Consider the following 14,496-nt stretch of genomic DNA (forward strand, 5'->3'; position numbering starts at 1 on the left):
AGTAGTTCTGTGCCTCACCAGTGGTACCTGCCCCACAGTTTGAAAGCAACTGCTCTACAGGGTCACAAGGCAGGGAAATAACACAAAATTCTGGGCCTTACACATGAGCATATGGGCCCCTCCCCAAATCTTTCATTTGAGTATTCTAGTCATCTTCCTCACATGAGCACCATATAATCACTCTCCTTTTCCCTCCTTGTCCAACAACCATATTCACAGGCCAAAAACATTGGTAATCACCAAATTAGGGGATAAAGAATCAGTTGCTCAGGGCACCTCAGTTGTGTTAACAAGGGACGGGCAAAAGCTGCTCTCTCACTCTCCCACTCAAATTTGTCTGGGTGGTTTGGAGATCAAACAGCCAGTTTCTCATGATTACGATCAGGTCTAACCCACTTGATCAAGCTGATGGCAAATGTCTAGACTCACAACCACAAACGTTATTTTAAAATGTAAGGTTAATTCAAGATGAAACACTTTCATCCCAAACAGATGAGATGGTTGTGTTTGCTTTATTCTCTGTGTGGTGTGGTCTGGTAGAGCTGACCTGTGGTTCTGAGGAAAGAGAAAAATTGAGTAACTTTGGGGAACAAGACGGCATGACACAAGAAGAGGAAGTGTCTCGAAACAAGCATTGCTACATACGCATGTTCCTTTCAGAACAGGAATAGGAAGTATGAAAGGACAGGAAAAAACAAATCCACATTTCAACGCGACAGAGCTGCTGCAAGCGTTTAAACCACAGACGCCTTTTTACTGGTGCAGGTGCACCTGAAGCAGCTGCACGCTGTTGTTCAGAGGAGAGCGAGCATCTGAAGAGCTGCTGGTGTGAAAGATGAGTGCCTCATTGGAAAGGACTACAGACTGTCCCTTGCCGGTTCTTGGAGAGGACTCCAGTCCAGACGAGGACAGGGAGACGCTGACAGGCTCGAGCGAGCTACATTGGGAGGATGGGGGTCTCCCATTGGAGCTTCAGAGAGGGATGGAGACCCTACGAGTGAACAGAGAGCTGACCGATGTGGTGCTGTGTGTTCAGGGACATGACTTCCCCTGCCATAGAGCCATTCTCGCTGCTGCCAGTCAGTACTTCAGGTAAAAAATAAAGCTGGTTTTATCTAATTTCATCGTGATGGCAGTGCTGGTTTGACTGAATTAATGTTGTTCTGCATAGGGCCATGTTCTGCAGTGGTCTGAGGGAGAGTCACGAGGAGCGTGTGGAAATAAAGGGGCTGGACAGTGGGACGATGTCCTCACTCCTGGAGTATACCTACACCAGCCGAGCCTTCCTTACACACTCAAATGTACAGGGAATACTAGAAGCTGCCAGCCAGTTTCAGGTAAAATGGCTTTAACTTACAATAAAAGTTAAAGAAGATACTAGATTAGTTTGCTTTGCACAACTGTTATCTGATACACACTCAGTTCCTTATAAATCTCGAGCACATTATAAGCAGCAATCACATTTTTTTGCATTATAAATCGATTGCTGGTAGGGATAATTAATTTTTGATCAATTATTATTTGATTAATCATGTAAAATTGAATCGATCTTCTATCTAATATTGAATACAGAATGTAACAGATTATTTTTATGAATGCACTCTGTTATCAGATATTCACGTATATGTGTTTAATATGTAACCCTTTACATCTTTATATGTTTATGTCTTGCTGTCATATACAATATGTTTCTGTGCTTTAATTGAGGGAAGTGCATTTGTTATTGTTTGGTATATGCAAACTTTTTTTGGAATTTTTGTAATTATGATTAAGAAAGGAGCTTACAACTTGCATAAGGTTACTGAAAAAGTCATCACTAAAAAGTGCATTAAATCCTAATTTTGTCAAAAAATAAGCCAACCAAGAAAGAAGGCGATTTTATTTTCAGCTTGATACAGGTTTGAGTCGGTGAAAGGGGGATTTTTATCAGATTCGTAGCACTTTCACATTCTATGCGAGTTTCCCTACGTTTATAATCATGTGATTCTTCAATGGAACATTTCAAGAACAAGTCAATTCAAAACGTTTCACATGAAACGTGAAACTTAAAAGGCATCACCACAAAATGTAAAGGGAACATAAAGTACATACAGTAAAATAAAAGACAATACGATTAAAAAAGTTAAATACAAAATCAAGAATAAGATATGAGTCTAGATAGATTGTTTACGCCCTTGTTGTTCTTAACTTTATTTTAGTCATTATGGTCTTTTTGTTTGTTCTGGTTGTCAGTCTGAGTCCAGTCGCTGTTGCAACGTTTGTAGGGGCTGTTGTTCTGTTGTTGTTTAGTGGGCGATTGTTCTCAGTCACTGTTGTCTAAATTATTATTATTATTATTATTATTATTATTATTATTATTAAGTTTTTATTACTATTTGTAGTGTTTGTTGGTCTATGTCTGTTTTATTGTTAGTTTTCATGTCTGTTTTAGAGTGCTGTATCTCGTGTTTTATTCCTTAAAAGCCTAACCAAGGACAAGGACTGCAAATAAGCCATGGCTAGAAGTCCTATGCACATTGCGTCAGTTGCATTTCTTTACTTAAATGTTACAATGCCTACCTGTATTGTCGCTGACAAATAAATAAGTAAATATATAAATAAGATTAATCAAAAGCCTCAGATGTGGTTTAATGAAAGGCAGAGGCAAACGGAAAAGTCACAGTGCATGAAAGAAGCATGAAAGTTAAAAATTTACAACATGCAAATGGTACAGATTTCGTCTAATTAGATCAAAAGAAACGATTTAGAAGTAGAAAACAGAGTAAAACAAGGGTTAGGCCAGGGATTTCCAACTTCTTTCCCGTGGCAGCTTTTTCATACTATCTGGTCAGTTTTAGATTTGCATAACTTTTGAAATTCTAGTGAAGCTGATCAGTCTTTTTTTTTTGTTTTTAATCAGATGTGCACTTTCACATTCTGTGTGAGTGTTTGCACGTCAACAATCATGTGATTCTTCAGTGGAAGAAAAAGGCAAGTTTATCAGTATAGCACATTTAAACAACAAGGGAATTCAAAGTCCTTTACATAAAACATAAAAGGTATCAAGCCAAAATGTAAAAATATCATAAAGTAATACAAAAGGACATTTCACTGCAATAAACAGAGTGAAACAGAGAATAAATAATAAGAGGAAGGTAAACATCAAACTGCAGTTTCAGATATTTTCAAAGTCTCAGATGTGGTTTAATGACAGGAATAGCCTTGATTTAAAATAAGTGATACATTTTTGGGAGTTTGTTCTAGATATGTGGCGGATAAAAACTGAAAGCTGCTTGTTCATGTTTAGTTTTGATCTTGGAGACAAACCCGTCCTAGAAGACCCGACACATCTGGATGGTTCATCATTTAAAACATAATAAATACATTTCGAGCCTAAACCATTCAGTATTTTATAAATCAACAGTAAAATAAATAAAAAGCAGTAAAATAAATTCTTTGGCAGACAGGAAGCCAGTGTAAAGACCTCAGAACTGGAGTGATGAGATCCACTTTTCTGGTCTTAGTGAGAACACGAGCAGCAGCGTTCTGAATCAGCCGCGGCCATCTGATCGATTCTCCATCGTAGACAGGTTTTCCCAAATCCTGCTATGACATAAGTCCTTTAATTCTTGACATATTCTTCATGTGGTAATATGCAGATTTTGTAACTATCTTAATGGCTTAATCGCTGTCTTGGTGGCTGTTGAAATTCAAGTCCATGACCACATGCTTGGTCTGTGGTTTTTTACACAACCAAGCTGATTTTCAGTCACTATTCCTTGGCTTCAGAACAATTACTTCAATTTTATTTCAAATTAATTAAAGAAAGTTCTGGTGCATCTATTTGCTGATTTGTTTAATACAAATACTTGTATGGGATTATAGTCCCTTGGTGGTACATTTGCATGTCATCTGCATACTCATGGTAGCATATTTAGTTGTTTTGCATAATCTGAGCTACTGGGAGCACGTAGCACTAACTACCAGAATTATTATTAGTCATGAAGTTCTTACCCCAACAGCAACACTTAACTGTTTATACAATATAGTCGATATTCTTGGCATTTTAATCACCAACAATAACATTCAAGGTGGCCTGAACCAACCATCACAATCACAAAACATTATTTGTTATGTAATTAACGTAATTAAAAACATATATTATTATAAGCATTATTATTAATTATTATTTTTAGGAAAGTTACAGTTAATTTGCACATTAGTTTAAATGAAAATACTTTAGTCTGGAAGACACGGTATGAAAATTTCATATCACAAACATTTATAGTGACGAACATTCATTTGACCGTATTGAAAATCTCTGAACAATTTGCACAAAACAAAGCTACACTGCATACTGTGCCTTCATCTGAAGACTGTTGCTAACTTTGTTTGATACTGGACAATATTTACTGTGAGTTTTTCAATAACATTGATAAAATCATGAAAAAGTGGAAGGATAGCACCTGTGAGATATGATAAAAAGTATAATTTTGGGGTCTACACACATAAAATCAGAACTGGCAGCAACAAAAAACCCCCAAAACAAAACAAAACAAATAAAAAGCCGTCGACAGTGATGATTCTTATCAGTGTAATGACCCCACCATAGAGTGCACAGAACTACAACAGCTAATGTAAACAGTTCTTCTTCCCCCATTCAGTGGAACAAATATTTTACTGGTAAGAGACACGTTGCTCTGAAGGGGAAGTGAAAGTTGCCCAGTTGTTTACACTCAGGATCAGTTTTCCATATGGTCTTAAATTAACTGCACAGCTGTGCCTCATAACAGAGACAGATGTTTGTGTTCCTATACCTCTATTTTTGTGTCAAGCAGCTTGATTTTTAGATTTTGAAGATGAGTAATTCTGGTTGGTGTTTTTCAACAGGCTGTTTAGTTAGGATTTAGTTTAGGGTTGAGGTTAGAATTCAGGTTATGATAACAGTAAAGTTTTGAGATTATGCATGTAAAAAAAAATCATTTAACTCTGTAAACAAGATTGTGCATTTTCCTTCACCAAGACATTACATGCATAAATGTAAGGTATCTGTATAATACATTGTGTTCAAGTTTCCTGCATTTTGTCCATACTGTCATTTGAAAATACATTATGTAAAAACCTTAATGAAATCTACCTAGAACATGGGTGAAAAAATTGTATTGTTATATTGTTGTGTGACTATTTCCAATTTAGACATTTAAAGACATTTTCTCATCGAAAGTTCATAAGATGACACTCTATGAGTCACATGATCAACAAAAAGTAGAGTCATTTGATGGGAAAACTGAAAGTAAATAATTTAACTCCACTTGACGATGCTGAGTCATCTTTGCATGTGGCCACATGTATTTGCTAATGACATGTTAAAAACACAGTCCTGTTAGTTTAAGTTGTGTTACAAGAAGCAACAATCTTCCATTTAGAAATGCTGTAAAAAATAAATAAAATGGCCGGAGATTGAACATTACATTATATCACATTATTATACTGAATAGTTAAGCGTGTGTTATTAGATACAGGGCTAAAAAAAAGCTTAATTTTGAAAAACTACAATTTGCAAATGGCAGGAATTTGGTGGAATGGCCTAAATAGATCATAAGAAACCACTTAAAAGTAGAACACAGAGTAAAACTGTAAAACAATCAGGACCATATAAAACTGTTGGTGATGTTTATCACACTTTTGAAATTCTAGCGAACCACATGAGTGTTAGAAACATCTTCTCACTTTATCTGACAGCCTGCATTTGTTGTGCTACCTACTTAATATTCAGCTTTAAAGTGACAGTAATGCCCATGTTTGCCTTCCTGTCTTGTAGTTTCTGCGTGTGGTGGACGCCTGTTCTGGCTTTCTGAGCAAGTCTCTGCACCTTGAGAGCTGCATTGGGATCTTGAATCTGGCTGAGAGCCACGCCCTGTCGGCCCTGAAGACCGGGGCTCAGGAGTACATCACCACCCAGTTCTCTCAGGTGGTCCAGCAGCCGGACTTCCTGGAACTGCCAGCAGAGTCGCTGGAGACTGTCCTGCAGAGGGACGACCTGGACGTGAAATGTGAAGAGTGTGTTTTTGAGGCGCTCATGCGGTGGGTGAGAGCCCGACAGGATGAACGCTGTCCTTTACTGGCCAGGCTGCTTTCGCATGTCCGGCTGCCGCTGCTGGAACCGGCCTACTTTGTAGAAAAAGTGGAGGCAGATGAACTGATTCGCCGCTGCAGTGAGGCCTTTCCTCTGTTGCAAGAGGCTCGCATCTATCACCTGTCTGGCAGGGAGGTCAGTATACAGGAAAGACCAAAACTGTGCTGTCATGTGACATTAGAAAAGTTATTTTATAAAATTCTGGTACACTGTTTTAGAAACATCACTTTGTACAATATAGGCAAATTTTACTACTTTTTAAAGTGGCCATATTATGCTTTTTGGGTTTCCCCCTTTCCTTTACTGCAATTCACAAACACCTAAGTCCAGGGAGTTCTCACTCACTACTACACTACTTATCCTGAACTGCCTTGAACGCAGCGTTTGTAAACCAGCCTTTGCTCCATTACTTGATGACATCACTGTGTGCATCACGCACAGCTGGTTTGGACTGGGCTTGGGACCTTAAGGAGCTGTGTTTACCAAAGCGTTTTTCCTGAGGCAGCGTATTTTGCCTGTATTTACTTTGCACTCTGCTAAAACTGGCTGCAGTGTGATGAAGCTAAAGTTGAAAAATGTTCACCTTTGGTTAAAACAGTAAACTTCTTGTTGTCACTTTTAACTCAGCCGTCCAATCACAGCAGAGCAGGGGCAGTACAATTAGGCTACCACAAACTGTGTCCTCCTCGTACTCCTTATGATACTCCTCATACTCACCAAGATGTTTCCTTGCCCTCAGAATCTCATGAATGCACTTAGACCAGCGGGATTTAAATACTTGCAAAACATAGATTAATCTTTACTTATTCAGATATTCTGTATCATAGCAACCAGAGCTTCGCAGCTGAAATAACTTTGCACCTCCAAAGCACTTTCGTGTGTTTTTAGACGAGCTTCTGGCATTTTCAGCGGGGAAAAAAAGACTTTGGCGGGCACAGTGCCTAAAGGGGGATTTATGCTTGCTGTAGTGTGCCCAGCACGCAACAAAAATGATGCCATTTCAAGTGTGAAGGCTCCAAAAACTGGCGCTTGGTCATGCACCTCTGAATTTTTTTAAACAGACAGCCCTGGTGTGGGCTGCGCTGCTGATTTCAACATAAAAGAAAACTGGGCGAGCAGGATTGCATGTACAAACATCATGTAAAACCTCTGTGTAAGTGGCTGGACGCTGTCAAACAGAAAGATGTGAGGATGCCTGCACTCCTACACTGCATAGAGTGTGAAAACTGCAAGTGTTCAAGCAAGACAGATCACAAAATGTCTGTGATATAGTCTTTATTTAATTCCCTCCTTAAAAATCATTATGATGAAATATCTCTCTCTCCTCAGGGTTCTTACAGCTTTTTAAGAATAAAATTTAAGCACTTTTAGCATACCTCAACCAAAAATTTCCAGCCTCTCCAAGCTTTTATCATAACATCTAAATAATTAGAAATGCTATCATAAAATCCTTTATACCCACATTAATAATGTCACTTTTATTTTACCAGCTGTTCATATTAACTTTGATTGTTTGCTTTGATCATGAATAAGGGACCAACAGAGGACTTTTGTAGCTATGAATAACAAATGTGATTCAATTGAAACATTAAAATTCAGTTTACATGAGTGATTGTGTATTTTGGGAAGTTAATTAAAATTCCCCAACAAGGAAAAATGTTAAACACCAGGGTTAAAGTATCAGATGTCACAGCTGCTCTTTTGTATATAGTTCAGTTTTTATTTTTGATTGATGTGTGCAAACAGTACAGCTTGATTTGACATGTTTGGAAGAGATTTAATATTTATACGTTCACATCATACACTCACTCTCTTACACGTAATGGGTCTTCACCAACTCTGAACTGAAAAATATCTGGCTTTTTAGTTGTAGCTGTAGCAACATTTCCTTGTTGATAGCATGCATTGGCCTCAAGCAATGGAGAGAACATCTGATCTAGCACTGCCTGTGCTATTTTAACACTCATGAACAGATAAATTCTTCCTCAGCAGTTACAAGCTCTCGGGTGAGCGGTAGCAGCCATGTTGGATTTTTTTTTGCACGCCCTCTGGTGTTTTGGGGAATACTGCAATGAACGACACGTTTGGCATTAATGTCTTTGTCCCCGTTTGTAGGTCACGCATGAGGGGGTCCACGTCATGGTGTCTCGTGCAAACACAAACGAGGCTTTAGATGACTGGAGCTAAAATGAAGCATTTCAGACAGAGAGTGAGCACTTATGGCCAGCACAAGGAAATGTTTTTTTAACCTAAAAGCATGTAAACTTAAAAGTATGAGCTTGAAGATGAGCATAATATGGCCACTTTAAAATGTTCCACATTTTTAGTGTACAAATAGCCAATTTGTAAGCAAAATGTCTAGACCCTTTTACAGCCGATGTCACTGCAAACTAGCGGTCTCCCCCAATCATCCAGATGCATTATCACAGGTGCAAATGTTGAATAAAATGTTTTTCCAGTATCAAAATCACAAAAAAAAGTCTTATTTCGCTGTTGTGATATGTCAGAATTGATATTCCACTGGTTGAGTTAAGTTGTACACAGTTCCAACAAGATCACAACTGTTTCAGAGCAATCTGCAGTGTCTACGGCTGCAAGCTATTAAAAACATGTCGACTGGACTGAGGACGTGATCAAAACTGCTCGTCTTTGCAGCGCCCATTGAGAAGCTGTTGTGGTTCCATTGCCAATATATGCGCACAGCAACTGTAAAAGGGTCTATTTTTTTAGGCTAACTTTTATGATGATGTTGCTGCTGTATTTCATTGTTTTATAGTTTAATGAGTTCCTTTATGACACGTTTACAGGTGGTCTCCGAACGAACCAAACCCCGCGTACGGCACTTCCTGTCAGAGGTGTTCCTCATAATTGGCGGCTGCACTAAAGATGAACGCTTCATCTCCACTGTCACCTGTTTGGACCCCCTCAGACGCAGCAGGCTGGAAGTCGCCAGGCTGCCGATGACAGAGATGGAGGACGAATCCCAAAACAGAAAATGGGTGGAGTTCGCCTGTATCACCTTCCGCAATGAAGTGTATATATCAGGTGAGAGAAGCCACGTATTCAAGCTTTTTAAAGGCTCACCCTCTACAGTGCAGAAATTATTCACCTTGTAGTGATTATGTATCTGACAATTTACGGTTCCTACATATCCTCTCACTGAGTATTAGTTTTTCTTGCAGCTTTATCACGTGAACAGGCTGTTGCAAACGTCTCCAGGCTTCTTTTATTTGTATTTTATGTAGTTTTAAGCAGTGAATCCATGCTCTACAACTGAACAAAACAGGAAGATGTGACGTCATCTGCAGTAACAGTTGTTGTGGTTTTAGGTGTTTCCCAACTCAGGAACTGACACTTCAGCCAGCTACAGTTACTTTAACTGTTCAGCTACATTGTGAAAGTTCAGAGGGGTCATGGAGTTTCACCTCTTCAGTCAGCATACGGAGCACAAATACAGATTAAGTGATGTTTTGGGATGAAAGCCAGTCTGTAAAGCTGGTAACAGTTTTCTCCAACGCTCCTGTTGTTGTTGTTGTTGCAGGAGGTAAAGAGACACAGCATGATGTCTGGAAATATAACGGCGCCCTGGACAAGTGGATCCAGGTGGAGCCCCTCACAGCTGGGCGCTGGAGACACAAGATGGCAGTTCATGGGGGGAAGGTGTACGCACTGGGCGGATTTGATGGAGTTCAGAGACTTTCTAGCGTAGAGGCCTATGATCCCTTTCACAATCGCTGGACACAGGTAAACGTAAAGGAATTCTATGGAAACATGATGCTTTTGTGTAGCGTTGCACCAAATGTTCCTTAAAGCAGCTGTAACGAATGTTGTTAGAATAACAATGACTGCAGGCATGTGAAAGGTGTCAAGTATTTTTCAGTTCTTTGTTTCAGTTTGACAGCTCCCGACTTCTCAATGGTCTCACCAGCATCGCTTCCACTCTCAGCGAACAGCCAGCCAGCTACGGTTCCCATAATATTACTGGAACGTTCCTTAGGTTTTCTGTTTGGTAACCCCTTCCACAATGTTCTAAAAATGCAGCGCAGGTGTTTTGGTGCAACAACAACATAACATTCCCAAAAATTTCTTATGACCACATGAAGTAATGTTCCCCGGAGGTTCCCTGAAACACTTTAAGGAACCTTCCCACAACTTTCTAATGAATGCAGATTGTTACATTAGCTTTACAGTAGAAAAACTTGCTGCTATATTATTTGAGGATCATTAGGGAAGCATAACCATGTTAATTTTAACATCGGAAAAACTTTCATTTTTATCAAGGTAACATTGAAACCTTGATAAAAATGAAAGTTCAGCTAACCTTCCCAAAACATCCTGGAAATGTTACCAAAACCTTGGTTTTTGGGGGGTTAACATTCTGGAAACATAATAATAACATTATTTTCAAGTAAGAAAAACTTAATATTTTACCATCCAAGGAGTGATAACATTCAGTTAACCTTTGTGGAACATTCAGCTATCCTCCCAGAACATTCTAGGAACATAACATTAAGGTTGGTTGACTTCAGTATTAAAAAAAAAAAACATTTTGGGAACCACATTTTGTTACCTGGTTATTTTCAGCTAAGAATCTCTAAAAACACACCGTAAGCTACCTGCCCAGCGTCACACATGAGACACACAAAGCTGTCGACTAGCTGGTGAACAACAGTGAAACATTCAGCAGCCAGATGCTTCCCTGAGAAGCTGCTGAACACCATGAGGAGAATGAATATGCTGGCATTAGTATATATATAGTAATGTTAGTCCATGTCTGCTGTTCATTTTTATAATAACTGAATTGTAGTGAATATAATATACATTTCATTACTGACACACATTTTAAAATGCCCGTTTTCAGTCTTTTTTACACTACGGTATTTTCCCAGGAAGGCATATCAAGTTAGTTTCTTTGTCTGTGTATTTTATGTCTATATTTACTATTTGCAACACCAGAATTACTTTGACATTATTTTTGTTTCTGGTAGCAGTTGTTGAGTCGAGGATGTGATGAGGTGATGACTTTTTCTGTCATGAAAAGTGACATGATGAAATAAAAAGTAGCATGAAATACATGTTTTAGTTTATTATTAAAGAATGAAAAGGGGCATTTTGAAGTAAAAATGTCAATTTATTTATTTAATATTGAACACTTTGGAGCTCTAACAACCTTGTTAATGTATTTTTTGCCAACCCAGAAGTTAAACTCGCTTTGGTTCCCTCAACTCAAAGCCAATGGGATTTTTCCACTAGATTTTTGATTGGTGCTGACAATTAGGTCTTTGACAAACAAATTTCTGATACTAAATACACCTTTTGTTCAGGAAGATAAGAGAATCTTCATAAATGAATACAACTTTTATGATTTTTGAAGCGTAAGTGCCGTCACCAGCAGTAAAAAGCTATTTTTACTTACTTATTTTTATTTACTTCTATGCCTGTTTGGCTGTACTTCATTACTTCCACTGACCTGGATACTCTTGTGGCTGTCTTTGCAGGTGACACCTCTCGCAATAGGTGTGAGCTCCTTCGCTGCTGCAAGCTTTGACAGATGGATCTATGTGATCGGCGGTGGACCGAATGGAAAGCTGGCAACTGATCAGGTGCAGTGCTGGGAACCAGGGGCAGACTGCTGGGAGCTGCGGGCGCCCATCCCCATCGAAACCAAATGCACAAATGCCGTCACACACAAGAACTGCATCTATATAGTTGGTAAGTTGCCAGTGGTGTTTGGTAACTAAGTTCATTTAGTACTTAAGGATTATATTTCAGGGCAAATTTCAGGTATTTATACTTTATACTTATAAATATTGCACTTTTTACTCCACTCCAAATTACATCAGATTTTTTTCAAACAAAACACACAAGCTTTTACAATATGATGAATTGTTATAGAAAAAAAATATGCAGAAGTACATAAAATAGTTTAAATTAGCCTTATGCCAACCAACTAAATGAATCCATAATTAATAAGAATACAATAATATATCAGCGAGCATATTCTAATGCATTATGAGTACTTTAGTATTTTAGTTGTTCTTGATATTTTAAGTACATTTTGCGAATAATAATTGTGTGCTTTTTCTTAAATTACATTTTAAATGCAGGATTTTTATTTGTAATGGAGTGTTTTGTTTTTTTTTTATATCAGAGGTCTTTAATGTTAACTTTGCTTAAATTAAAGATCTAAATGACCTTTTATGAAGTAATCACTTTTAACATCATTGCCAATGCTACTCTTCTACTTAAGTTTATTTGTGGTTATTTTTTTTACCTAATCTGTCTCATATCTTGCATTTACTTCCTCTTCTTATGTCCTTATCTTATCTCATGACTAATTTCATACATGCAGCGTATCTGCTTCCAAATTTCCAGAAATGGTTGATAAAAATTTTATACCAAACAAGTAAACATGAACAACAACAGCCAATGAAGAGGAGAAAAAAAAGACAAAAAAAAAAAACACAAAAGAAAGAAAACAAAGGCAGAGATAAGACTAACAGGTTAGATACATTGGATATTGCATACTTAGACTTGCACTGAGTACATTTTGATCATTTCTTAAACTAAAATTAGTTTTTTTCAAGCACATCTTCCATATTTCTTACTTTATGAGTCACTTTCTCGGCTTGCACTTCTTGAATTGTATTTTTCCATTTTATGAAACCTGTTTTTTCCCCACCATTTTGTCATCGGCCTTAGTCATACAATGATATCTTAAATACTTCCTCTACAACTGTACACTGGCGTATCTGTGAGTCTATGTTTGTCATCGACATATGAAGAATTCTATTCCCAGATAAGACGACACCAGTGTGGACAAAGTAGTTTAGCATTAAATAAGCACATATGAATTAATTACAGCTGAAAACTTGCTCAAATAATTCTTGTTTTTCAAGAAAGTGGTCACTTGTTCCTGGTGTATTGTGTGTGATATAGATGCGTATATATGCGTGTATATTTTAACCTTATTTTGGTCACTGTTCAACTCTCTGTCTGCTCCCAGGTGGCGCCATGCATGCCATGTACTGCTACTCACCTCTGTCAGACTCCTGGTCCCTTGTGACGCGTCTGGGGGAGAGGGCGAGCTGCGCCATCGCTGCCTGTAACAACAAACTCTTCATCACTGGGGGACGGGATAACAAGAACCAAGTCATCTCCACGGTGATGTGCTGGGACGTTGGCCGAGGGGTGTTGACAGAGGAGTGTGTTTTACCTATGGGAGTGTCTCACCATGGCAGTGTGACACTGATGAAATCCTACACACACATACACAGAGTAACACCTGAGTGCCAATGACACAGGCTGCTGTGTGTGAACTGGACATTCAGTTTGTGGAGAAAACGGCTGAAAAGGAAAAAGGAAAGAAAGCAATGACAAAAGGAAAATGTTTGCATTACTGCGTTCATTTTATGTTACTTCATGCTACTTTCAAATACTGAAGTCAATCACTATGTTTATTACATGGCTTTGTTAAATGCTTGATTCTGATTGGTCAAACTCTAAAGTTTGTTATTTCTGTATAGCAGACCGTGGCTATGAATAACAGGCAGAATTTAAATAAACAAATTAATAACTTATGTCAAAGTATTGTTTTTTATAGCTCTGTAATAAACAGGATTAATAAAACGATGTTGCTATAGATGCAAAATAAAATAAAATAATTCTTAGATCAATAAAATCATTTTTAAATTAATATTTTATGTCACATTTTTTGACATTTTTTAAAGTAAGTTTTGATCATAGTCTGGTGGAGCAATACAACTGTTTTTATAAAACATTAAGATCATGTTCAAATTAATATATTATGTTAAATGATTAATTTTTAAAAAGTAATTAAGTGAGTAATAAGCAGAATAATGTACAGTGAATGGGTCATTAAACCCTTTGATTTCTCAATAATGACCCACTCACATTATCCCTTGATTTTCTCCTGATAAAAAAAGTTTTAATTGAAAATCACAATGGTAATAAAAGATGGACAGAGAATTAACATATTAGACCTAACCTTTCAAACAACCTGTCTTAAGTTCGTCTACAACATTTAACTGTTAAAAGATTACAAAACACGCTAAGCAAAAAGATGTCGCTGACAGAATGAGATAAATATGCATATTAATGACTAAAAATATGCGCATCAGCACTAGGTGTGACTTTCGTGGAGGAACCAAACCAAAGCCCTGCAGCACCTCTTGTTTATTATTCTCACCACACACACACACACACACACACACACACACACACACACACACACACACACACACACAGCGCGCATGTCTTTGTGATGTCTTTGTCTCTGTGATCACTGCCATCTAGTGGTGAACATACAAATGAGTTTTGTTTAATTCAAACAAATATGTAGTCTTAAACAACCTGGCTTG

The 14,496-nt window shown here is 37.9% G+C and overlaps 1 protein-coding gene across 1 annotated transcript; it reads left to right on the plus strand.

Annotated features, from left to right (window-relative positions):
* The first annotated feature begins 705 nt into the window (after positions 1 to 705).
* Positions 706 to 13,695, plus strand: klhl6 (kelch-like family member 6). The gene is made up of 7 exons (XM_084725004.1): positions 706 to 1,092; positions 1,172 to 1,337; positions 5,801 to 6,250; positions 8,923 to 9,160; positions 9,657 to 9,859; positions 11,614 to 11,827; positions 13,122 to 13,695. Exons 1-7 carry the CDS (start codon positions 836 to 838, stop codon positions 13,412 to 13,414), a joined length of 1,821 nt encoding a protein of 606 aa, XP_084581130.1. The 5' UTR covers positions 706 to 835; the 3' UTR covers positions 13,415 to 13,695.
* Positions 13,696 to 14,496: the final 801 nt, after the last annotated feature.

Source organism: Lutjanus erythropterus, chromosome 8 (genome assembly GCF_056507025.1).
Source record: "Lutjanus erythropterus isolate fLutEry1 chromosome 8, fLutEry1.hap2, whole genome shotgun sequence".
NCBI lineage: Eukaryota > Metazoa > Chordata > Actinopteri > Lutjaniformes > Lutjanidae > Lutjanus > Lutjanus erythropterus.

Excerpts from the sequence above, each read along its gene's own strand:
- klhl6 (XM_084725004.1), top strand. The coding sequence starts at position 836 with ATGAGTGCCTCATTGGAAAGGACTACAGACTGTCCCTTGCCGGTTCTT. Across the intron at positions 9,161-9,656 it reads CAATGAAGTGTATATATCAG|GAGGTAAAGAGACACAGCAT; the intron begins GTGAGAGAAGCC and ends TTGTTGTTGCAG. Across the intron at positions 9,860-11,613 it reads TTCACAATCGCTGGACACAG|GTGACACCTCTCGCAATAGG; the intron begins GTAAACGTAAAG and ends CTGTCTTTGCAG.